Genomic DNA, 24,356 nt, shown 5'->3' with positions numbered 1-24,356 from the left:
GGGGAGGGGCGGCGGGTGCGGAGTCCGGGGACCGCCCAGACCTGACCCGTGGCCGTGCGCCCCTGATCCGGACCGCGCGTGTCGGGGCCGGAGCCCAGCGGCCCCCGGGGCAGGTCCGAGCCCGGCAGACACCAGGGAGCAGAGAAACACACCCCGCAGCATGGAGGGCCGCACGCTCGAAGCCCTATCCGATCTTCCTGCGGACTTCGGATTCTTCTCCTGGATTCACCCACCACCCCTTCGCTGGCGCAGGGGACCGTGTTTGGGGGAAATCTTTGAAGATGGAGGGTGGCCCAGCGGGCCCCAAGGCAGAGGTCTCAGCTTAGATACGCCTGGAGCGAACGTTCACACAATCATTCAACAAACATTAAGTATTGGGGACCTACTGTGCGCGCAACGCAGCGCTGAAAAATGTGCGGAGGAAGAGGGGCACCTGGGTTGAGATGGGGAGTATAGAAAATCGAGGAAGCAAGGGTAACTAAAAGGTAGTTGGGTCCGAGAGAGTGAGGGGTCCAGACGGATTCCCAAATCATCGTCCTCACTCTCACCGTCGCGATTAGGAGGGCTCCGCGACACCCTCAGTCCTGACCCCTGGGGCTCGGGCCGGGGCTGCTGCTGTCTGTCTTTCCTGAGGCTGTTTCCTGTCGGGCTCCTGGGGGCCCTCGGCATGGCTGGGAGGGCCTTTCCTCTCGTCGCCATCCACCCCCTACCAAATCTCATCAGTTAGAGGGGAGGGTCCAGGAAAGCAGCTCCTCCCAGAAGAGCTGGAAGGAAAGCGCTTAGACTCAGAAGGTATTTAAGGGGGGCCGAGCATAGAGGAGCTGAGCAGCTGAGAAAGGGAAAGAGGAGTCCTTGGTGCTTGGGGGGCTGCCAAGCCCCTCTAACACACAGCGAGGACAGCCAGGCCTGCAGTGACCTCTTGTCCCAGCGCACTTATCTCGCTGCCACAAGTGGTGCTCTCCACACCCCTGCCCTTCCTCGTAGCCCTGCCTGGGTCCTGCTCCGGGGTGGGGGGGTCACAAGGGGCAGGAAACAGCCAGCTTGGCTGGAGCCAGGCAGACCAGGTCAGGGCTGGGAATTCCCTCCTCCCTCCCCGATCCAAGCCCAGTATCCCTTCTTATTCAGTTTCTCCTCCAGGTTATCTATCTCCTCCCGACGCACCTTCCCCTGCTCTCACTCTGCACTCATTCTCTAGCCTCTAAAAGTTATGATTCTGTCTCCTCCTGGGCCCTGCCCTCAACCCCCCCTCAGGCTCTTGGTTGCTTGAATTGTCTCCTTTGATGGGGAATGCAGTTCATCATCATGGTGGGGGGGGGGGGTCGGTGCATGGCCTGAATGGAAGAGAAACCCAGGTGCACAGAGAAATGAGGCTGGGTGGAGCGAGGGGCTGATGAGACCGGAGGGGTGAAGAGATACAACATCTCACCGCAGATTCAAACCCTGTATTTCTGACCCCCTGAGCACCAGGACTCCCTCAGCTAGAGCGAGCAAAGCACCACAGGTAAGAAAATACCCAGTTGATACCATATCATAGGTCATCAGCCCCCATCCCCCAGCTGGTAATTCAGTTCCTAATACCTAGTGTATACCAATCAAGGAATGAATAAAATGAAACCTTTATTGAACATCTACTGTGTGCCAGGTGATCGCCATGCCAGTTTGCAAGATTTGTAAAACAGGGCTTCTCACCTCAAAGGTCTATACTCTGGTGGAAATCCCATTATTTCCCTCTTCCAGGGAGATGGTAGCTGAGATTTTTCACTCCTATCCTCAAAAATCATCCTCGGTCTCTCCTGGGGGTGTGAGGTCATTTCCTCCACCCTCGGACCACTTCGCAGGCAAGCTAATTCAGTATCCACTGAGTTTCATCACACAGGCGAGCATCCGTGTCACTACCTGGTTTGATGCTTGCTCCACAGACCCAAACAAATCTCGAGCCCTCCTTCCTTCATTATTAGAGCACTTAGAGTACTTCACTGTCCTCCCAGCCCAAATATGAGGCTGTCATCCCTGTTCCCTGTCCGTGATCAATATATTGGTGTGGCAGTGCCTGTGTGGAGCACACCTCTCCCCCAGCAGCTGGTAGGGTTTTCTTTTTGCTATCCACCTGCTTACAGTTGTTTGGAGTGGGCTTGGAGTTCGGACTTTTTTCTATATGTAATAAACAAACAACAAACAAATCATCCCTTTCACCATCAGTTGTAGAAATCGTCACTCCTTTTCCTATATCCCAGTCCCCCTTGTAAGGCCCACCTGACCCTGTCAAGTCTAGAGTTAAGTTTACCTGGGAGCTCAGCAAGTTTAAATTTAGGCACCCCTCACCTTCCAGGCTCCTCCCACCACCCTGGTTAATGAGTGCCATCAATTTAAACAGTTTTCAAGGTGACTCACAGTAGGAGAATGTTTGAAATGGCCCCAAATCTCACACCTCTTACACGAAAGGAATTTGATAGAGATTCTGACAGTACCAATAATAAGCTGTAAAGCTCAATGAGGTTTTTATAAACTCTCAACAATGAAAGAAAAAAAACTGAATCGGCCATACTAGAGAAAGACAGACAAAGAGAATAGAAAATAATATGATAAAATCATTATCGTATGAAGAGGTGGTCAAAGAGTTTGTATCTAAGAAACAGGACATGAAATTATTATAGCGATGTGTTGGCAGCTATTAACTACAAATATTACGGTGTTTTTCTAGATTTTGTAATATTTATGGTGTTTATCACTTTAACATTGCAACTGGTTGTGATTTCTCAATCTAAGTAAACATTAACTTTTACACCTAATTTTATATTTGTGGTTTTGTTTTTGTTTTCTTAAGGAGGGTTTCCCCAAATTGTAAAAACATCAGGACCGGGCTTCCCTGGTGGCGCAGTGGCTGAGAATCCGCCTGCCGATGCAGGGGACATGGGTTCGAGCCCCGGTCCGGGAAGATCCCACATGCCTCGGAGCAACTAAGCCCGTGCGCCACAACTACTGAGCCTGTGCTCCAGAGCCCACGAGGCACAACTCCTGAAGCCCGGGCGCCTAGAGCCTGTGTTCTGCAACAAGAGAAGCCACCGCAATGAGAAGCCCGCGCACCGCAACAAAGACCCAATGCAGCCAAAAATAAATAAATTAAATAAATAAATTTAAAAAACAAACAAAAAAAACCATCAGGACCCAAAAAACCTGAATCCACTGCTCTTATGACCACCACAAACCTTCCTGAACTCATCATATGCAAAGTTGTAATGGACACATGCCTTGATTAATTTATTAGTGATTGTATATTTGCTTGTATGTGGCTCTAAGCTTCATGAAAGCAGGTGCAACATACATTGTGTTCACTGCTTTAAGTCCCATGCAAGCCTTTCTCATAGTAAATGCTCGATAAATATTTGTGGACTATTTATCCCCTTATTGATTAGTCATTCTTTAATTTACTCAGCAATAATTTTTTGTATATATATATATGGGGTTTTTTTGGCCGTGCCGCAAGGCATGTGGGATCTTAGTTCCCTGACCAGGGATCAAACCCGTGCCCCTCTTAAGTGGAAGTGCAGAGTCTCAACCACTGGACTGCCAGGGAAGTGCCCCAATATACTTTTTGAAGAATTACTATGAACCAGGCCTGGAAACACAAAGTTATCCTCTACCTTCTAGGACTTGACAGCCCAGGGGTAGAAACTGCCATAAAACCTCAACAGAACATAGGAGGCTATGTGTTGAGCATAAAGGGTGGCAGGCAGAGGGTCCTATGGGATCACAGAGGAAGCACAGGAATCCAGCCTGCAGGTTCAAGGTGAGCTTTCTGGAGAAGACGACGCTATCTGAATGAGTCCTAGAGGAGATTGGTGGGAAAGGTTGCTTTCAAGGCAGAAGGAACAGCAAGTACAAAAGCATGGATGCGGTGAGATTGTCCTCAAGCTGCCAGCGTTCACATCGCCAGGGTGTGGAGTGCAAGGATAGTGACAGTGGATGAGCTGGACACCTAAAACCGAAGGGTTTTTGGCAAAGAAGCAACATCGTCAGATTTGTTCCCACTTGTACAATTTTGGAGAATAGGTTGAAAGTGATCAAGGTTGAAGGCAGAGAAACCAAATGCAGTTCTCCAAACGACAGTGAGGGCTTGAACTGACATGGATGAGTGTGTGTGTGGGGGGGGAGGATTCAAAAGATGTCAAGGAGCTAGAGTGGGCAGGACCTGGAGCCTGGCTGGGAGGGTGAGGGATTGGGCAGCTTGGTAGGAGCTAGTGAAACGGGGAGGAAGATGATGGGCATGTTGCGTTTCAGATCCCTGTTGTACCATCCAGGCGGGGCCAGAAGTGAGCTAGATCTGAGCTCAATGGGTCTGCAGCTCAGAGACAGGTTTTTGGCTGGAGATACCAGTTTGGGAGTTATTGGCATACGATGGCAATGGAAACTGCGGGGAGTGGGAATAGGGGTGTGGAGGAGGCTGTAGAGATTGGGAAGACTGAGGAAAGCTTTACTACTTCACCTTTTTTTTTCCTAAACAAGCATTATCGAATTTAAATCATTACAGGAACTCCGTTAGAGGATGGGCGTTATTATGATATCCACTTTAAAAATGAGACAGGCTCGGAAGGTTAAGTGACCTGTGCGATGCACTCAGCTAGTAGCCAGCAGGTGGGCCTGACACCGCACTCGGCATACGGGACAGCCTTCCAGCCCCACCTCCAAGGACCTGTAGGACACACGTGTCCTTTTCCTCCTTCCTCTCTCACCCAGGCCAGGCTGAGGGCACTTCCCTCCCTCAGCCTTGGACCCTTTCTCTTGTGGAGCCCCTACTTCCCACTAGACATTAAAGGGGTGTGATTTAGCCCCTAACATTCACCAGAGCCTGGCCCAGCCAGCCCCCAATCTTGGTGCTGGGGAAGAGGAAGGGACCCTGAGCACTGATGGAGTGGCAGGGGACTGAAACAGTCAGGACCGGGAGCAAGCAGCAGTGCGAGCGGATAAGAAGGAGCGCAGGGGAAGGGCAGAGCTCACCACAGAGGCCAAGGCTACCAGAAGGCAAGGAGGTAGAGAGAACGGAGGCAAGGGGGCTGGGGACCAGAGCTTAAAGGGAGGGCTGGGGGTGGGTAGTGCGGGGCGGGGGGGGGGGGGGGGGAGTCGGGGAGAGGTAATGGGAGGCTCATTGTCCCAGCAGGGGGAAGTCTTTTGTTTCCTCTCTTCCCTTGGCAGCCTGACAGGATATGAGGCCAAGCCCCCCCTCCATGCCAGCATCCCCCCACCCACTGGACAGGGCCCTTCCCTTACCATTGTATCCTTGACAGGGATGGGGGCAGGGGGCAATGGCTCTAGGTGGGAATACAAGGACTGTTCGTGGCTGGGGGCTAGGCTACCGAGGTCCTGAAGGGACCAGAAGCCCCCGGGCTGGTTCGTGGAGCTTGGCAGGGAAAGCTCCGTGCCTGGGGAGGAGCAGGAAGCCAGGCCAGGGTGGGGCCTGCACCGAGGGTAGCAGGTCGGGCCAGGGGGTGGCAGGCTGGGCCCAGAGGAGATGACGCAGCCCTTCAGGCCTCTCCCAGCCCCCACCATTCCAGCGTGGGGGCCTGAGAGCTCACCTGAAATCCAGTGTTGACATCCCCCCCACTAGGGCGGTTGGGATCTGGTAGAGCCCAGCAAACTCCGGGGTCCGGCCTGGGCCCTCCACCGCCGCTTTCCTGTACTCCCTCCCTCCCTCCCCAGGATCCAGGAGTCTGGCCTCCCGCTGCGGTCCTCCAGGAACCCTGGAATTTCATCCATCCCCTCCTCTCCCTCCTGGGTCATTTTGCTCCATCAGCTGTTCCTGCAGGAAGGGCGCCCTGCTCAGCCTCGCCTCTCTTCCCGAGCCTTTTGTTTGCTGGGTCTGCAGGAAACTGTAGGGGCGGTGGCCAAGGGCTCATCTGCCCCTGGGGCCTGGGGGAGGGGGGGGGCCCGGATTCACAAGACTTAATCCTGGGGAGCTCACGGCGGGGGTAGGGAAGCTCGATCTTCGGGGAATTAGCATTTAGGGCCTGAACTCGGAGTTGGGGCACCCGGGGGCGGGGATTGGACGTCGTATCTCCGAGGGGCGGTCCGGGTGTGTGTTCGGGGATTCCTAGAACTAGAGGCTGGAGGGACACCCCGAGGTGACCTAATAGGTGGGAGCCAACACGAGGGGAGAAAAATCTAGATACTGAATCCCACAACCTCGTCCTACACGCCTCGGATCCGGGGAATCCCAAGCGGTGGGGAGACGGTAGGCAGGTCAGACCGAGCAGTTTCTAAGGACTAGCTAATTCCTTTTTCTTTAAAAAATGGTGGGGAGGAGGACCAGCACGTAGCCTATGAATTCACGCCTTCCCAGGACGCACCCGCAGACTAGGCGGCGGCGCGGACGCTCTAGCAAGCTGGCGCCCTCTCTTTGTTTGCCCTCTCCCTGAGGCCACCCTGGGCGCCGCCATATTCCCTTCCCAGCGGGCGGGGCGGGGCCAATGCAGTCACGTGAGGAGCAAGCCCTCAGGTCCGCGATGGTTCCCAGAACCGTCAGGGAATGGTTCCTGAGGTCCACTCGAGTGCCAGGAGCTGTTAGAAGTACCGGAGCTAGAGCAGCGAAGAAAAGACAAGTTCCTGTTTCGTGGAGCTTAACTTTCTGTTGGGAATAGACAGCCAATGAACAAGATACACAAGTAAACGACATGTATTAGTGTTAAGCGCTATGGAGAAAAAAATAGGAAAGTGGGATGGGAAGGAAGGTGTAGTTCAATTTTAAATGGGACTGGCGGAGAAGATTTCACTATGAAGATAATATTTGAGTTCAGAAGACAAAGGAGGCTCATGCCCTGGGTGCCCACAGGGCGTTCTTGGGAACAGCCCAGAGGTCGTTGTGGGGTGAGATCAGGAGATGAGAGGTGAGGGCAGGATGCATATCGGGTAGGGCTTCATGGGTAGGGTGCCCATATAATATATAGACCACTCTGGGTCACTTCTGAGCGAAGGATATGCTGTTAATACTTATGCTAAAGCAACAGGCACAAACTGGTAGTTGGACTGTAGTCGGTGAATCAGAAGGTAAGTATGGTTACCTTAAGGGACTTTGATTTTTACTCTGAGGAAAATGGGAAACCACTGGACAGTTTTGAAAAGAGAAGTGTCATGAATGGATACTTGCTTTAATAGCATCCCTCTAATCTGTTGAGAATAGAATGTAGGGGCCAGGGCAGAAGCAGGCACAGCAGTCAGGGGGCCACCAGTCAGGGAGCTGTTGCAATAATGCAGGCAAGAGATGATGGTGGGGACTTCCCTGGTGGCGCAGTGGTTAAGAATCTGCCTGCCAGTGCGGGGGACACGGGTTCGAGCCCTGGCCTGGGAAGATCCCACATGCTGCGGAGCAGCTAAGCCCCTGCACCGCAACTGCTGAGCAACCCCCGCTCGCCACAACTAGAGAAAGCCTGCACACAGCAATGAAGACCCAATGCAGCCAAAAATAAATAAATAAAAATAAACTTATTTAAAAAAAAAGAGATGATGGTGACTTGGACTAGGGTGGTAAATTGGGGTTGGATACTGGTTGTATTTTAAAAGTAGAGGCCAGGGCTTCCCTGGTGGCGCAGTGGTTGAGAATCTGCCTGCCAATTCAGGGGACATGGGTTCGAGCCCTGGTCTGGGAAGATCCCATGTGCCGCAGAGCAACTAGGCCCGTGAGCCACAATTACTGAGCCTGCGCGTCTGGAGCCTGTGCTCCGCAACAAGAGAGGCCGCGACAGTGAGAGGCCCGCGCACCGCGATGAAGAGTGGCCCCCGCTTGCCGCAACTAGAGAAAGCCCTTGCACAGAAACGAAGACCCAACACAGCCATAAATTAAAAAAAAAAAAAAAAAAAAAAAAGTAGAGGCCAAAGGAATTGCTGATGGGTTGCATGTGGGGTGTGAGAGAGAGTATTCAAGCACAACCCCAAGGTTTTTGACCTAAGCAACTGGGCAAGTGGGACAAGCACAAGAGGAGTAGGTTGTGGGGGTGTGTTCAGGCGTTGGATTTTGGATATGCCAAGTTTGAGTTGCCCATTTGATGTCCAAGCAGAGATGTTAGTATGTTCTTGGAAGTCTGAAGTTCAGAGTAGAGATCTGGGCTGTAGATACACCCTTGAGGCACTGTTATAGAGATGGTCTTTAAAACTAGGGGATTGGATGAGATCACCAAGAGAGTGGGTGTAAGTGGTGAAAAAATGTCTGTGGACTGAGCTTCCAGTGCTCATTGGAGCCTCCAGTCCACAGTGGTCTCTTGGCTGTTCCTCCAACACCTAGCAGTGCTCCAGAGTTGAGACAAGAGATGAGGAAGAACCAGCAAAGGAGACTGAACGGGAGGATAGTTGCATTTACCAGGGCTGTGATTTTGCCAGGAGGTGTAATAAAGTGAGAGAGGGGCAAGGGAGGGCTTTTCACTGACCGTGAACTTTAAGCTGGGTAAGAAGGGAAGTGAGTGGGGGACAGTGGGCAGAGGGCAGGATCAATGGATTGAGGGTCCGGTGAGGTGGAGGAGTGTTCAGGTCAGGGCATGACAAAGACCCTCCCCTTGACCAAACTTCAGTCAGGTTCCTCTGAACCTTCTTCTGGACTAGGCCTCGACCTTGGCCCCCATCCGTGCTGGGCCTTCCTAGCTCAGTTTAGAGAGAATCCACCCACCCTTCATATCTGATCACCCTGGCCTGCCTTCAGCAAGGATCCTGTTAAGTCCCTTTAGCTAGAATCCCCCGATGCTTGGTGCTTCCTCCTAGTAATTTTCCATTCACTGACCCCCTCATTCTGCTTGTTGGCTCTAAATCCCCAGCTGATTTTGCTGTATTTGGAGTTGAGCCCGTTCTCTCTCCCCTATTGTGAGTCTTGACACCTATTGCAATAGCTCTGAATAAAGTCTTCTTTACTGTTTTAGCAAGTGTCAGATTATTTTTTTTCCCCAACAGGCATAACTAGAAGTGGTGAATGAAAAGAGGAAAGGGTACATTACTGGTAATGACAATGTCTAGGCATCACCATTGGGTGGGATGGAGGGTGAGATCTATGCAGAAGTGGAGTTTAAGCACCTGCCAGCCCAGGGTGTTGGAAGTCTCATCCATGTGAATGTTGAAATCACCAAAAATTGTGACAGGAGGGATGTTGGAGAGACCCAGGAGTCAAGCTCCGTGTTGTGGGTAGCAGAGATGACCACTGAAAATGCCACAGTTTAACTGCTCATGAGATCTCTCCCTGGCAAAGCCACATTTGTTCTGCTTTGAGCCCCTTCCTCTCCTAGGGTAAGGTTGCAGATAATTTACAGTCCAAGGCCAGTGGCAGGAAAAGCGGTGTTCATTTCCTGAGGCTCAAATGACAGTGTAACCATGAAGGACTCTATAAAGTTAGGAAATTATTACTGAAGTTCTCCAAGCTTCAATTTGCTAACGTGAAAAATGGAAATCATAGCGGGATCTACCTCACAAAGTGGTTATGCATATTTCATGTAGTACCATATGCAAATAAGTTATTGAACATTTCGGTATTGTTCTCAAATGCCTATTAGTTTATTGAACACTCACAGCAACCTTAACCGGGAGGGTCTAGCTAATCCCCATTTTACAGATGAGGAAACGTTGCCAGGTGGTGCTGGCGTTGATGGCACCTGTAAAGAGTGAGGAGTGGGTCCTAACTCTCAGAGGTTCAAAAGTCTGGAGGGGACAACCTTGCGGGGAGGCACGAAAGCGGGCGGGGGACCACGCCGACCTACGGCGGCTTGCGCCTCCAGGGCTCGCCCGGATCGGCGGTCAATGGCTCCCTCTGGTGGCGGAAGAGAGGAGAGCAGCCAGTGGGCTGGACAGGGCGCGAGGGGAGGGCGCCGCAGGGGCGAGGACTGAGGCCAGGACCTGGTGGGCTTTGCAAGGATCCGAGAGGCTGGAGGAGTAGGACCCCGGAAGGCGTGGGCCGACAGGGCCCCGCGTTCCGGGTGGCGCACCTGGGCCAGGTGTTGTGGCTCCGCCCACCTGCCGGAGGCCTTTCGCCGTCACGACACGCCCCTTTCAGCAGTGTCTCCTCCGGGCGCCTCCGAGCTCCGAGTGGGGTCCCACCCGCGTGGCGGGCGCCTGTTGGCACCAGGGTGATAGGCGCAGTGGGAGCCGTGGCCCACACCCTGCCGGAGACGCACGTTTGAGTGGCGACCCAGGGCAGCACCCGGGTCGCACGTGGGGCGGGAGCCGCGTAGGCAGCGGGAGCCGGGTGGGGCGGGGCTTCCCCGGGCTCGCCCACGGGGCGGGGCCGGGCCTGGGGACCAATGGGGCGCGTGTGTGCTGGGGGTGGGTCAGGCTCCGGGCCTGGCATCCCGGTAGCCACAGCTGTCTTTTCCGGCACCCGCGCCCCCTCCGCCAGTAGCGGACCCTCCGGCTCTCGGGGATCACCCCCGAGCGGCTGCGTCCTCCGGTGGGTAAGTGAGCGCCCTGCCACACCCGGGCGGTGAGGGTGCGCCTGGCCGGGGAGGAGCGAATCTCGGCCCCTTCCAACCCGCCCGGGGAGAAAGTGGGCAGGAACCGGTGCGGGGAGGAGGACCACCTTGTGTCGCCGGGCGGTGTTTTTGTTTTGGTCGTCGAGGAGTTGTTGGGGCGGTAGAGTCTGGGGGACGCCTGTGTGGGTGGGAGGAATCTGGTGAGATTAAGGAAAGAGGAGGCTGTCTGAGATGGGTTGAGGGAGAGTGTTGATGGAGGGTGGGGCTTTGGAAGATTCGGAAGTTTCTTATCGCCTGGGGATGAGGTGATTGCATGGAGGATCTTGGGGGGCGGCTCAGGACTCCGGAGGAGCGGGTGAGGAGGGCCTCCTGCCCATCACTCACTTCCCTTTTGGGGGATTTGCTTCCTCTTGTGCTGCTAGTTAAGAAGGCGGAGGATCTTTGCACCTTTCCAGAGCCACTGCCATCCCTAGTCTCAGGGATACGGGGGAAGGGGTGGCCTCAGGAGCTGGGAGGGGCCATGGTACCCACTGCTGAGGCTTAAGAGTCTGCCATTGTTGGGGCAGTGGCTGGGACCTGTCTGCCCTCCACTAACTCTTTGAGTTGTTGGTGAACGTGAGTGTGTCTGTGTGTGTGTGTTTCCTTTCAGGGGAAGCTTCTGGGTGTTTGGTTAGAGGTGTTTTGTGGGGGGCTCCACGGAGCTGCCTTCCACTCAGCAAACTCTTTGCAGGCTTCATAACCCACTGGCAGCTTCCTCTGCCCGCTGTCGACCATGGCCAATGAGAACTCTCCTCTGCTGGCCTACCGGCTCCTGGGGGAGGAGGGGGTTTCCTTCCCTGCCAATGGGGCCGGGGGTCCTGGAGGGGCGTCTGCCCGGAAGCTGTCCACCTTCCTGGGTGTGGTGGTACCCACGGTCCTGTCCATGTTCAGTATAGTTGTCTTCTTGAGGATTGGTGAGTGGCAGGGGTTTACTTGGGGGTGCAGTGGGGTGGGACTGGGATGAGGTTGGGGAAGGGCCCTGGGAGAAATGGGCGGATGAAGGGCTTGGGGTGGGGTGGGGGGTGCGATGGGTGAGCCGCCATCTCACCTGCTTTGCCACTCCTGTCCCAGGGTTCGTGGTGGGCCATGCTGGGCTGCTGCAGGCTTTGGCCATGCTCCTGGTTGCCTACTTCATCCTGGCACTCACTGTCCTCTCCGTCTGTGCCATCGCTACCAATGGAGCTGTGCGAGGGGGCGGAGCCTACTGTATCCTCCAACGTCGGTGGACAGGGGTCTGGGCTCTTCTGTCTTATAGCGGGGAGGAGAGGGCCCCTCCCTGCATCCCCTGGTGGGGTAGGACAAGAGGGGACAAGTTCTAATGAATGTCCAGCAGACGGGTTGGTATGGGGAAGGTGACAAACACGACCTGACACGTTAGTGCCACTTTCCAGTTCACCAGGTGTCTTCCCAGCTGCCATTTTGGTTCTAATTGACAGTCCTGTCAGTTAGGTAGTATTCATCTTATGGACGAGGAAATTCAAGAGCATTAGTGACTTGGGCAAAGCCACGTGGCTTCGGAGTGGCTGCAGTGGGACACACTGCCCCTGGGAACAGTCCCGTGTGTTCAGGGAGGTGAGGCCTGGAGGGCCAGCTGCACAGTGCTTTGTGCCCGGGCCCTTCCTCACACTCCAGTTTCTTTTCCCTTAACGCTCACCCCCTGCTTCCACTTTCAGTCATGATCAGTCGGACCCTGGGGCCTGAGGTCGGGGGCAGCATCGGCCTCATGTTCTACTTGGCTAACGTCTGTGGCTGTGCCGTCTCCCTGCTGGGGCTGGTGGAGGCCATGCTTGATGTCTTCGGGGCTGGTTTGTGCTCCCCACCCTGATCTGGGCAGCTCTGAGGATTTGTCGGGTCTGGGATTCTGGGATCATGGCAGGGAGAGAAGCCCTCTCCAGGAGAGATGCATAGCGGTCCTTTAGCTCAACTTTCTTGAGCTCCTGCTGTGTGCCCAGCCTCGTGCAGACATCCAGACTTCCAAGAGAATGTCCTGGCCCGTGAGGAGCTTCCCATCTAGTCAGGGAGGCCAGATTAACACTCCTAAAATTGACAGAGCAAGATTGGTGGTACCCACCAGGCAGGGCTAGGATGCTGGGGTACGGTTGGGTGGGGGAGTGGAAAAGATGGCCTCTCTGAGGACAGGTGGGCCAAAGATGGGGTCTCTTCCTGCTTTGAGTCATGGTTGGGGTCCCTCCTTGGGGGTCTGGCTTTCTAACTCTGTTCCTTCCTCTCTACAGATGCCACGGGGTCCAGCGGGCTCCGCATCCTACCCCAGGGCTACGGCTGGAACCTGCTCTACGGCTCCTTGCTGCTGGGCCTGGTGGGCGGGGTCTGCACCCTGGGGGCCGGCCTCTATGCGCGTGCCTCCTTCCTCACATTCCTGTTGGTCTCCGGTTCCCTGGCCTCTGTGCTGGTCAGCTTTGTGGCTGTGAGGCCCAGGGACATCCCCTTGACCCCTAGGCCTGGCCCCAACGGCTCCTCCCTGCCGCCCCAGGTTGGCCACTTCACCGGCTTCAACAGCAGCACCCTGAAGGCCAATCTGGGCGGTGAGCTGGGTGCAGGAGCCCTGGGGTTCTCAGGGCGAGGGGTGGGCGTGTGTGTGTGGGGGGCTTGGAATCCCTGGATGAGAAGAGATGTCAGAGAAAATCAGGGGCGGGAGGTCTGGACCTGGAGCAGTACAGGTTGATTAACATCTGTTGGGCGTGTATTGGCCGCTGTCTGTTTGACCCAGCTGGGCACGAGAGTGACCACAAGACAGTCCCTACCTTAGAGGAACTTGTTTAGTTGGAGAGATAAGATGTATATTCAGGAAACAAATTGCATAATAGGACCGAGTGTGATTGAAGTAGACAAGAAGCACAGAGGAGTCCAGAGGAGGGAGACCTGGGTATGGGCCGGGGAGGGCGCAAGCTGGTGGAGCTAGAGGTGGCGTGAGCGGGGTTGGGAAATTCAGATAGGAGGTGGAGGGAAGGCGTCTTAGGAAAGAGCGTGGATGAAGGCCTGGAGGGAGGAACGGAGGAGCATGGGGAGAAGGTGGTGATGAGGTCAGCTGAGCCAGAGCCAGAGACGGGTCAGGGCTGGGGTCTTGGTGAGTTGGTGAGGGTGGTGGGGAGGCGGGGGGGGGAGGTTTAGCACGTGAGGAGAGGGTAGCAGGGCCAAAACGCCCGGATCCCTACGACGGATGCTGATCCCCTCTCCTCCCTGGGAACGATTCCCCTCTCCTCAGCTGGCTACGCCAAGGACTACACCACGGGGGCCACGATGACCTTTGCTAGCGTCTTTGCCGTCCTTTTTAACGGCTGCACAGGCATCATGGCCGGGGCCAACATGTCAGGTGAGAGTCCTGGGGGAAGGGGGGCTGCCTTGCCGCCTTGTGCCCCTACAGGGCACTGAGGGTTCAGGGATAACAGGGCACGGTGGGGGGTTGACCTCCCTCCCTCTGCTCCCTGCCCTCCAGGGGAGCTGAAAGATCCCAGCCGGGCCATTCCTCTGGGCACGATTGTTGCTGTTGCCTATACTTTCTTCATCTACATCCTGCTTTTCTTCCTCTCCAGCTTCACCTGTGACAGGTGCCTGGGGAGGGGGTGAGCCTGGTCCTTGAGGGGGTGGAGTGGAGGTGTTGTCACACCTGGATCACCAAGGGAAGCACGGGCCGGGGCGGGGGGTGGGGGGCAGATACCCAAGTTGTTGGGGGGTGTGGAGAAGATGGGGACTGTTCCTCCCACTGGGAGAGAGTTAGAGCTGCTGCCCCGGGTGCGGAGGGCTGGCTACGTGGTAAGAGCCAACGCGAAGCCAGCGTTTGCTTTGTGCCTGGTACTATTGTAAGTACTGGGTTTGGGGGTGGGGTGGGGAACAGCTTTCTAGTCAATTTGTATTTCCATAAATATTTGGCTTCTTGTGCACGTACTGTTGGGAATGTCCACCCTGTGATTAAATCCGAAGCAGCCCAACGACAACCAGTGAATGCCAAGTCTAACCCCTGGGCACACTTGATCTATCAATACGGTGCTTGAGATCAGGGCTGGGGTCAGTTCAGAATACCCAGCGCTTAACCTCAGCCAGTGTTGGGAGAACTGTTCTCACCAGGCCCCTGGGATGGATGCACATTTATTATCTGCATCCTCCTCCTTTCCTTCCTGTAGGATCCTGCTGCAGGAGGACTACGGGTTCTTCCAAGCCATCAGCCTGTGGTCCCCGCTGGTGCTGACCGGTATCTACGCCACATCGCTCTCAGCCTCCATGAGCTCCCTCATCGGCGCCTCCCGCATCCTCCACGCCCTGGCCCAGGACAACCTCTTTGGTGCGCTGTCCCCTGCCTCGTGCCCGGCTCTGAGCGCACCCTCCCGTGTCTGTCTCGGTCCCCACCTTGGCCCAGGCTGATATGTCTGCTGCATTTCCGTTTGCACAGGAGTGATCCTGGCGCCGGCTAAGGTTGTATCCCAAGGGGGGAACCCCTGGGGAGCCGTGCTCTATTCTTGGGGCCTAGTGCAGGTAAGCTTTCCTTTTCAAGCTGCCCTCACCCTCACCGTAAGCCCCCCCTGGTTACACTCACGGGACCAGGAAGGGTCAGACGCGCACTGGGAGACGTGCCTGAAAAGGCAGGATGTGTTGGCGTTGGACGGGGAGCGGGGCGCGTGGATGAACGCCCAGCCTCTTGGTCCTTGTCCAGCTGGTGCTCCTGGCTGGGAAGCTGAACACGCTGGCCGCCGTGGTCACTGTCTTCTACCTGGTGGCCTATGCTGCCGTGGACCTGTCCTGCCTGAGCCTCGAGTGGGCCTCGGCCCCCAACTTCCGGTGAGCGAAGGAGATGCCTGTGTCCTCAGAGAAAGGGAGGGAGGAATGGGAAGGCCTGGGACCAAGCGGGGAGAGGCTGCGGATGGAGTGGAGTGGCTCGCTGTCGGGGCAGCCCTGAGCGTCCTTCCTTCTCTGTCGGCCCCCAGCCCCACCTTCAGCCTCTTCTCCTGGCACACCTGCTTGCTGGGGGTGGCCTCCTGCCTGCTCATGATGTTCCTCATCAGCCCCGGGGCCGCTGGCGGCTCCCTGCTTCTCATGGGCCTGCTTTCTGCCCTGCTCACGGCTCGAGGAGGCCCCAGCAGCTGGGGTTACGTCAGCCAGGCCCTGCTTTTCCATCAGGTGGGGGGAGCTTGGGGGGAGGGGGGGGGGAGGGGAGGGGATGGGACGGGAACGCCCACGCCCGGAGGAGGCCTCCTCTTCCCCCGGCTGCCTGCGCTGGTTCCGGCCCAGGTGGTGAATGGGGGCCGCGCCCCGGAGCCCTTCCTCCTGTCACCTCACCTGGTCCCCAGGTGCGGAAGTACCTGCTCCGGCTGGACGTCCGGAAGGACCACGTGAAGTTCTGGCGGCCGCAGCTGCTGCTGCTGGTGGGGAACCCCCGGGGCGCGCTGCCTCTGCTGCGGTTGGCCAACCAGCTCAAGAAAGGGGGCCTCTATGTGCTGGGCCATGTCACCCTGGGAGACCTCGGTCAGTGCCTCCACTCACCCCTCCGCCCCGACCTCTCTCTCCCTCCCGTTCCCAGAAGCTCTTTGTGTTCTTTGTGCCCCAGAGGCCTCGTGCTTCTTCCCAGATGACCCTCCCTACCAGCCATACCCCTGCCCAGACCTTTCTTTTCTGCCCACGTGGACTTGGACTCTAGGAGAAAGTACGTGAATCTGGCCCACATGGGCTGCCTGCCTCCTCCGCAGACTCCCTGCCCTCGGACCCCGTGCAGCCGCAGTACGGGGCGTGGCTGAGCCTGGTGGACCGGGCCCAAGTGAAGGCCTTCGTGGACCTCACCCTCTCGCCCTCCGTGCGCCAGGGGGCTCAGCACCTGCTGCGGATCTCAGGTCTTGGTGAGCTGCTCCTCTCCGGGTGCCCTCGGCCCCCCACTCCGTGGCCCCTCTCAATCTCTGCTCCCCTCCCCCAGAGAGTCAACCACAGATTGCAAACTCCAAAAGGAACCCACAGTCTAGTGCAGACAGGACTTGGTTCTCAAAGATAAAAGACAGTGTGTGATAAGGTCTCCGAGGTGACGCCTTAAGGACTAGAGATGGAACAACACCGTTTGTCTGTTTTCTTTCTGACCCATGCTTGGGGCACAGGCTCTGAAGAACATGTTGTCTTTCAGGGGGCAGTGGGAGGAGTATTTGAGGTGGGGCTGCCCCATCAAATCTAGGGTAGATGCTTTCTAACCACCAGAGTTCAGAGAGAGGAAGACCACTGTCACCGATGTGGCCGGCAAAGGTTTTGTGATGAGATGGTATCTCAGCTGGGCCTTGAGAGGAGCAGAGAAGTACGGAGTGGTTAACGTGGCCCCCCGAGACTACAAAGGATGCCAGGGGTGTGTGGGTCTGATGCTGTCGCATGGAGTGGAACAGTCCGAGCTCCGTGACTGCATCTTCGTGCCAATGCCTCCAGCCCAGCTCCCCAACTTCCTCCAAATTCCTGCTCAGCGCCTCCATCTTTCTCAACCCCGGGACTGGCGTCTGTGCCCTCTCTGAGCGCATGCTTCCTGCTCCACTTACAATCTGGCTAAAGTTCAAGTGTTGGACATTGCCCTGGTCGGTGTCAATCAGAACCCTGGAAAATGCTCAGGAGGGGGTGTGACTAGTTTAATTTGCAAGATCAGCTGGAGTTCCCACCTGCCAAGGTGTTTTAGGGGTGTTATCAAGCATTGTTAGCTAGAACCTGGAGCATCTGAGGGCTTGTCTCTCCTCAGCCCCACCTTTTGTTGGGGAGAAACCCTTGATCTCTGGACCAAGAGACCACTCCTTTCACGTAATTCATCCTGCAGAAAATGATTCAAATGAAAAGGAAAAGGTTTCCTTTAAGTGGTCAGTCCCCCAGCATGGAGAATTTGATTTACTGGCAGATTTTGAGTACACCTTTTGTCCCGTGAGAAGGGGTCTTAGAGGAGGTCTGAGTCTTCCTGTAAACTCAGGCCTGGTACAGGGGAAATTATCTGATTCCATATTCGTTGTTCAGATAGTAAAACCCAGGAGCTGTCAGTAGGGACTGGGGGCTTTGTGGTTGGTGCACCACCAGCTTAGTGGCTTAGAGAATGGGCTCTGGTGCTGGGTACATCGTGTTCACTTGCTGGCCCCAGTGTCTATCAGCCATGAGCCTTTGGGCAAGTGACTTCAGCTCTCTGGGTCTCAGGTTCCTTATCTGTAAAAGGGGGTGAGTAATAGTTCCTACCTCATACTGTTGCTTCAAGGATTAGATGAGTTAAAACACAGAGTGCTTTCAACAGGATGGGGGCTCCAGTCAGCGTGCAGACGGTGGCTCACAGGGGACAGTGCTTTGGACACGCTGTCGTTAGGGCTTTGCAGTCACAGAAACAGATTGTGCAGCCCCAGCCCTGAGTTCTCATCCTCCCCTAGCAGGGTCTGAGCGCTGTTTCCCTGGGGATTGAGGCCATGCGCTTGACTAATCAGGGGGTCCCATCTGCCAGTGGAGTCAGACTTGTATCTCCTATCATGAAAAAGGTGTTGAAGCCCAGAGTGAATACATCCTACTGCCCCGGAACGGAAGTGCTTCTTAGTTACAAGAATCCTAAGGCGAACTTTGCCTATTTAAATGGAGGCGATTAGTCATGGAGATAAATCAAATAAATGCATGTGAAAGTGTTTGGGAAAACTAAAAGTCATTATGCAAATGTGCATAATGTTGCCTTAAGAGGCCAAGCACAATGCACATGTCATACCTGATGGCTGACACACCTTGCTGTCAGCGGGTGGGAGTGGGCACCTATTAGCATAGTGTGAACTCAGCCTGAGTCTGATTCCTGTGGGTTCCTTCCTGCCTACCCCAGGTGGCATGAAGCCCAACACGCTGGTCCTGGGTTTCTACGACGATGCTGCACCCCAGGACCACTTCCTGACGGACCCAGCTTTCTCTGAGCCTGTGGATGGCACCCAGGAGGGCGGGTCCCCGGCCCTGAGCACCCTGTTCCCTCCACCCCGGGCTCCGGGAAGCCCTCGGGCTCTCAGTCCCCAGGACTACGTGGCCACAGTGGCAGACGCCCTGAAGATGAACAAGAATGTGGTTCTGGCCCGGGCCTGTGGAGCCCTGCCCCCCGAGCGGCTAAGCCGGGGATCTGGGGGCACCTCTCAGCTGCATCACGTGGACGTGTGGCCCCTCAACTTGCTGCGGCCCCGGGGCGGGCCCGGCTACGTGGATGTCTGCGGCCTCTTCCTGCTGCAGATGGCAACCATCTTGGGCATGGTGCCTGCTTGGCACAGTGCCCGCCTGCGGATCTTCTTGTGCCTGGGGCCTCGCGAGGCGCCAGGGGCAGCCGAGGGGCGGCTCCGGGCACTGCTGAGCCAGCTGAGGATCCGGGCCCAGGTGCAGGAGGTGGTGTGGGGCGAGGGGGCTGCGTCGTCCCAGGAGCCTGAGGAGGAGGAGGAAGGGGACTTCGTGAACGGCAGGCGGGGAGACGCCGAGGCAGAGGCCCTGGCATGCAGTGCCAACGCCCTGGTTCGGGCCCAGCAGGGGCGCGGCGGAGGAGGGGGGCCTGGTGGCCCTGAGGGTGGGGATGGCGAGGAGGGGCCCGCCACCGCCCTGACCTTCCTGTACCTGCCTCGGCCACCTGCTGACCCTGCTCGCTATCCTCGCTACCTGGCGCTGCTGGAAATTCTGAGCCGCGATCTGGGCCCCACGCTGCTCATTCACGGCGTCACCCCTGTCACTTGCACTGATCTCTGATGCCCATTCCAAGTAGAGTGTCCAGGTAATTGTAATCGGGTGGCCCACCTTGATTACGGGGTGAGGAGGGGAAGGGCCGCCTTCCACCCGCCTGGCACATGGGAGTCGGACCCTGGTGGAGGTATTAGGGGATCCTGGTCTCTGGCGTCTCTCGGTCTCTGGGAGAGGGGCCCCGGTGCACTAACGCAGGGCAGCTGTCTCCGCCACCACGGGGGAGGGCCCCCTCCCCCGCTGGCCTCCCTCCCTTCACCCGTGCCTTGACGGGGGCTGGGTCTCCGCTTGTGACTCTAGGCTACCTCAGTCTCCCCACCTCGCCCAGCAGACGCCCCGACCACTGGGGTTTTGATGTTTTTGTTCTGTTTTATTTTTCTAACTGCCGAACGTGAATAAAAGATCAAAACACTACGCATTGGCCGGGCGTTTCTGGAGGGGGGCGGGTAGCTGGGACGGAAAGAGGGAGAAATCTGTATGGGGGATGGGGAAAGAGGGGCGCTGGAGCGTCCCAGGGGCGAGGGGGCCACATGCGGGACCCGGGGCTCCGGGCCTGTGGGAGATGGAGGCTGCCCGCAGCCCCCAGACTCAGGCTCCCGAGGAAAGCCCTCCCTGCTCGCAGGAGGGGGCCCGACTCGGGGAGGGACGGCAGTTTAGGGCCTAGGGGGCCACGTGACCCTCCCCCAGGAATGCGGTGACGTCACCGGGGGCGTGGCCGTCCCCAAAATTAGGGAGGAAGGGGAAAAAAAAACCAGAAAAAGTTTCTTTCCTGGAGTCCCAAGCGAGGTGTGGGACAGAAGAAGGGATCAAAGTCAGAGGCCCGGGGCTCCGTGGGGCCCTGACCGCTGTCTGGAGTCCCCCTTTCCAGGCCATGTCCGGGCCCACCTGGCTCCCCCCGAAGCAGCCGGAGCCTGCCAGAGCCCCTCAGGGGAGAGGGCTCCCCCGAGGCGCCTCGGGGCCGCCGGCGGCCCACGGAGCAGGTAAGGCAGCCCAGTGCGGCCGAGGAGGCCACCGGGCCACCAGCGCTCACCTCTGTCCTGTGGCTCCTGCCTCCCGCTGAGCCCGCCACTGCCGCCCCTTCCCAAGCCCGGCTGGACCCCGCCGCCCCTGCCCCCTCGCGGCCCTCCCTGCCTCCTGCCCCATCCGCGGACCCCAGGTGCGGGGGTGGGGGCGTGGGGGAGGGGAGAAGAGGGACCCAAGACGGCGGCGTCCACAAGTGTCACCCTCTCCTTCCCCAACCCCACCTTCGCTCTCTCTTCCCTCAACCCAGCACTCCAGCCCCACCCCAGGGTCAATTTTTGCCCCCTCCCATCTGAGCAGTGTTACCAGGCCCCTGGGGGACCGGAGGATCGGGGGCTGGCCTGGGTGGGGTGCCATGGAGCACCCCAGCGCTCGCAGGTGAGCACGGGGATTGGGGGGTGGGGGGGCTTAGGGCAGGAGAGGAGACCGTGTGATTTGCTTTCTCCCTGCTTTTGCTCCATCCCCAGGGGCTCCCCGCAGACAGGGGGGGCATGCGCCCAGGAAGTCTGGATGCTGAGATAGATTCCCTGACCAGCATGCTGGCTGAGTTGGACGGGGGTCGAGGTCACGCCCCAAGGCGGCCTGACCGGCAGGTGACTCCCCTGTCCTGCCCCTGTCCCTTCCGGTCCTTGTCCCCTGCCCCTCCCCCCCCCAAGCCTGGCCCCTACTCTGAATTCTCACCCGCCCTCCCCCTCTGTGTGAGTGATGCCCACACCAGCGTGGAGGAAGCTGGGTCACCAAGACTCACTAGGTTGTCAACCACTCGAGGGAGGCCCCTTGTCAAAACCAGTGCTTGCCTGGGTGCCACAGGGGGTAGGGGGTTCTACGGATGTGTGTCCTAGAATGGGCCCAGCTCACTCCTTCTGGTCTGCGTTTCTCCCCAGGCTTACGAGCCCCCTCAGCCCCCTGCCTACCGCTCAGGCTCAGGCTCCCTGAAGCCGAATGGAGGGGGTGTTCCTCCCCCGCCGCTCCCAGCATCCCCCTATGGGGGCCCCACTCCAGCCTCCTATGCTACGGCCAGCACCCCCGCCGGCCCTGCCTTCCCTGTGCAAGTGAAGGTGGCACAACCAGTGAGAGGCTGTGGCCCCCCCAGGCGGGGGGCCTCTCAGGCCTCTGGGCCCCTCCCGGGGCCCCACTTTCCTCTCCCAGGCCGAGGTGAAGTCTGGGGGGCTGGCTATAGGAGCCACCGCGAGCCAGGGCCGGGGGGCAAAGAAGAGGCTGCTGGGGTCTCCAGCTCTGCAGGAGGAAGAGGAGGCGGGTACGGGTCCCAGGTAAGCCCCCGGGCACTAGGATTTGGGGTCCTCAAAGACAACTGGATGCTGACTGGGTGGGGTGTGGGTGGGGTTTCACGTCCTGGTTGTCAGAGGTCTGGGGCGCTGGAGCTCTGGATCCTCTGGGGGTGGGGGCAGGTCAGGAAATAAAGGCGGGAAGGGGTCTAGATCTGCACACTGGCTCCTGGAGGGGCACCCCTGGCCCTGGGCTGGGATGTTCTCTGATGAACTCTCTGGGTAGAATTGCCTGGTCACCCTCAGTGACAGCATCAGGAGCTAGAGGTAGGGCCAATCCCCTGATTCTCACCTCCCAGGTCCCCCTGAGCCAGCCTCCCGAGGAGGAGCTTGAGAGGCTGACCAAGAAGCTGGTGCACGACATGAACCACCCACCCAGCGGGGAGTACTTCGGTGGGTGAGCTGACCCTGGGCAGGGCGGGAAAGGGGAGGTGGGGCTGGAGAGTCAGAAGGCCTGTGGATCCAGCTTCCCGGCCTGTGCAGATTGACCCTGTCCCTCCCCGTCCCCAGGCCGGTGTGGTGGCTGCGGAGAAGATGTGGTCGGGGATGGGGCCGGGGTTGTGGCCCTGGACCGCGTCTTTCACGTTGGCTGCTTTGTGTGTTCTACGTGCCGGGCCCAGCTCCGGGGCCAGCATTTCTACGCCGTGGAGAGGAGGGCATATTGTGAGAGCTGCTATGTGGTGAGTGGTTGGGGCTTAGGGGGATGGTTTCCAGTCCAAGATGGGAACTCGATATCCGAGCCCCAAAGAGGAATAGGGCTTGAAGCGGGGGGACTAAAACTGATATACAAGAGGAGATGAATGAAGTAAGTAGCAATACACTGGCTACTGGAGAGGAAGGACGATATTCCCTCATACGTGTGAGGCATTTATTTTATTTTAAATTAAAGATTCTTTTGGCTGCATCGGGTCTTAGTTGTGGCACATGGGATCTTTCGTCGTGGCACACGGGCTCTTCGTTGTGGTGCGCGGGTTTTCTCTCCTCCAGTTGTGGCACTCGGGCTCCAGGGCGCGTGGGCTCTGTAGTTTGCGGCACGCGGGCTCTCTAGTTGAGGCGCGTGAGCTCAGTAGTTGTGATGCATGGGCTTAGTTGCCCCACGGCATGTGGGATCTTAGTTCCCCGACCAGGGATCGAACCCGCGTCCCCTGTATTGGAAGGCGGATTCTTAACCACTGGACCACCAGGGAAGTCCCGAGGCATTTATTTTAGATTTAAGGGAATGTGAGGCAGATATTACTACTGAAGGAAACTGAAGCTCAGAGAGGTTAAATAATTTGTCCAGGAAGCTGCAGTGCTGGGGCTTGTACTCAGATCTGTTCAAGGCCACCTTTCACTGAATCACATGCAGGGGGCTACAGACACAGATGGGTAGGCTGGCAGGATGCCTGTAAGGGCTGCCATGGGTCTCCCCAGCCCCCGACCTTCCTGCCCTCCTTCCCGACAGGCCACCCTGGAGAAGTGCTCCACGTGCTCCCAGCCCATTCTGGACCGGATTCTGCGGGCTATGGGGAAGGCCTACCACCCTGGCTGCTTCACCTGTGTGGTGTGCCACCGCAGCCTCGACGGCATCCCTTTCACTGTGGATGCCACCAGCCAGATCCACTGCATTGAGGACTTCCACAGGTCAGCGGGGTCCCCACCTTTTGTCTCAGGATGTCTGGCCTGGCCTTTCCCATCTTCCGCATCTCTCCTTCATATCCCGGTACCAGCCGCTCCTGTTTCACACCCCTGGCCATGCCTCCTTCTCGTTAAAATCACTCTCTTTCCCTAAGATCCAAGACCCTACCTACCTCTGGCCTCTCCCGTTCCCTCCTGCATCCCACCTTCTCTGGGCTCCGTTGTTAGTTCCCTCTAACCCTGGGGCTTGACAGCCTTCTTGGTTCCCTTCCACCCCAGGAAGTTTGCCCCAAGATGCTCAGTGTGTGGTGGGGCCATCATGCCTGAGCCAGGTCAGGAGGAGACGGTGCGAATCGTAGCTCTGGATCGCAGTTTTCACATTGGCTGTTACAAGTGTGAGGTAGGAGGCCTGGGCAAGGGAAAAAGGGTTATTGGGGTCTGGGGTGCTGAGCACGAGGGAGAAGGAACTCAGGGGTCCGGGCCTGATGGAAAGCTGCTGCTTCTTTCCGAACAGGAGTGTGGGCTGCTGCTCTCCTCTGAGGGTGAGTGTCAGGGCTGCTACCCGCTGGATGGGCACATCTTGTGCAAGGCTTGCAGTGCCTGGCGCATCCAGGAGCTCTCAGCCACCGTCACCACCGACTGCTGAGTCTCCCCAGGAGCACCTGCTGTGTTCTCCCTTCCCATCAACCACCCTCCCCAACATCTACCTTTATAACTTTGTCACCAAATGCTGTCTTCTCTTCCTCCAATCATGAAATAATAATCCCTCGAGTTTGTAAAACACTTCGAAGTCTGTTGTCTCATCTGATTCTCACAGCAGAACAACACAAGCACGGTTGGTGTGACTGCCTGCGTTTTCGGCTAAGAAGTGACTTCCTGGAACTTCCCTGGTGGTCCAGTGGTTGGGACTCTGAGCTTCCACTGCAGGGGGCACAGGTTTGATCCCTGGTCGGGGAACTAAGATCCCTCGTGCTGAGCAGCACGGCCGAAAAAAAAAAAAAAAAAGTGACTTCTTAAGGTTACATTGCTCCCAAATGGTAGAACCAAGTTCAGAAGGGTCTTCTTAGTCCTGGGCCAGTTTTTTTGCAACTCCACTGACTCTTTTTAATGTGGTTTCTGTAAAGACACCCCTCCTCTCAGCGCTGGGAGCAAGGCTGCAGCACGTGCAAGGGAGGCAGCATTTCCTATTCTAAACAAGTCTTCACACTCAACTCACTGAACACGGCGGGGGGTGGTGCATTTAATCTGGGGCAACCCAGATCCTGCTTGGTGGTCA

At 57.1% G+C, this 24,356-nt stretch overlaps 2 protein-coding genes across 3 annotated transcripts; both read left to right on the top strand.

Annotated features, from left to right (window-relative positions):
- Positions 1–10,305: 10,305 nt before the first annotated feature.
- SLC12A9 (solute carrier family 12 member 9) lies at positions 10,306–19,571 on the top strand. 2 transcript variants are annotated; one of them, XM_059897478.1, is made up of 14 exons: positions 10,306–10,408; positions 11,161–11,383; positions 11,541–11,675; positions 12,143–12,274; positions 12,704–13,012; positions 13,693–13,800; positions 13,924–14,035; positions 14,609–14,766; positions 14,875–14,957; positions 15,136–15,260; positions 15,407–15,599; positions 15,770–15,944; positions 16,166–16,312; positions 18,274–19,571. In XM_059897478.1, the coding sequence occupies exons 2-14, from the start codon at positions 11,203–11,205 to the stop codon at positions 19,164–19,166; spliced, it is 2,751 nt and encodes a 916-aa protein (XP_059753461.1). In that variant the 5' UTR covers positions 10,306–10,408; positions 11,161–11,202; the 3' UTR covers positions 19,167–19,571. The 2 variants fall into 2 exon arrangements, with proteins under 2 accessions (XP_059753461.1, XP_059753460.1); XM_059897477.1 differs by having other exon boundaries at positions 10,306–10,412.
- Positions 19,572–19,864: 293 nt separating this feature from the next.
- On the top strand, positions 19,865–23,863 carry TRIP6 (thyroid hormone receptor interactor 6). The gene is made up of 9 exons (XM_059898238.1): positions 19,865–20,137; positions 20,428–20,555; positions 20,645–20,770; positions 21,062–21,448; positions 21,763–21,856; positions 21,974–22,143; positions 22,908–23,086; positions 23,360–23,480; positions 23,595–23,863. The coding sequence occupies exons 1-9, from the start codon at positions 20,029–20,031 to the stop codon at positions 23,724–23,726; spliced, it is 1,446 nt and encodes a 481-aa protein (XP_059754221.1). The 5' UTR covers positions 19,865–20,028; the 3' UTR covers positions 23,727–23,863.
- Positions 23,864–24,356: the final 493 nt, after the last annotated feature.

This window comes from Balaenoptera ricei, chromosome 15, assembly GCF_028023285.1.
Source record: "Balaenoptera ricei isolate mBalRic1 chromosome 15, mBalRic1.hap2, whole genome shotgun sequence".
Classification (NCBI taxonomy): Eukaryota; Metazoa; Chordata; class Mammalia; order Artiodactyla; family Balaenopteridae; genus Balaenoptera; species Balaenoptera ricei.
Note: the sequence above shows the minus strand (reverse complement) of the source record. Positions and strands in the feature narration are given on the sequence as shown.

Excerpts from the sequence above, each read along its gene's own strand:
- TRIP6 (XM_059898238.1), top strand. The coding sequence starts at position 20,029 with ATGTCCGGGCCCACCTGGCTCCCCCCGAAGCAGCCGGAGCCTGCCAGA. Across the intron at positions 22,144-22,907 it reads ATTGTGAGAGCTGCTATGTG|GCCACCCTGGAGAAGTGCTC; the intron begins GTGAGTGGTTGG and ends CCTTCCCGACAG. Across the intron at positions 23,087-23,359 it reads TGCATTGAGGACTTCCACAG|GAAGTTTGCCCCAAGATGCT; the intron begins GTCAGCGGGGTC and ends CTTCCACCCCAG.
- SLC12A9 (XM_059897478.1), top strand. The coding sequence starts at position 11,203 with ATGGCCAATGAGAACTCTCCTCTGCTGGCCTACCGGCTCCTGGGGGAG. Across the intron at positions 14,958-15,135 it reads ATTCTTGGGGCCTAGTGCAG|CTGGTGCTCCTGGCTGGGAA; the intron begins GTAAGCTTTCCT and ends GTCCTTGTCCAG. Across the intron at positions 16,313-18,273 it reads GCTGCGGATCTCAGGTCTTG|GTGGCATGAAGCCCAACACG; the intron begins GTGAGCTGCTCC and ends TGCCTACCCCAG.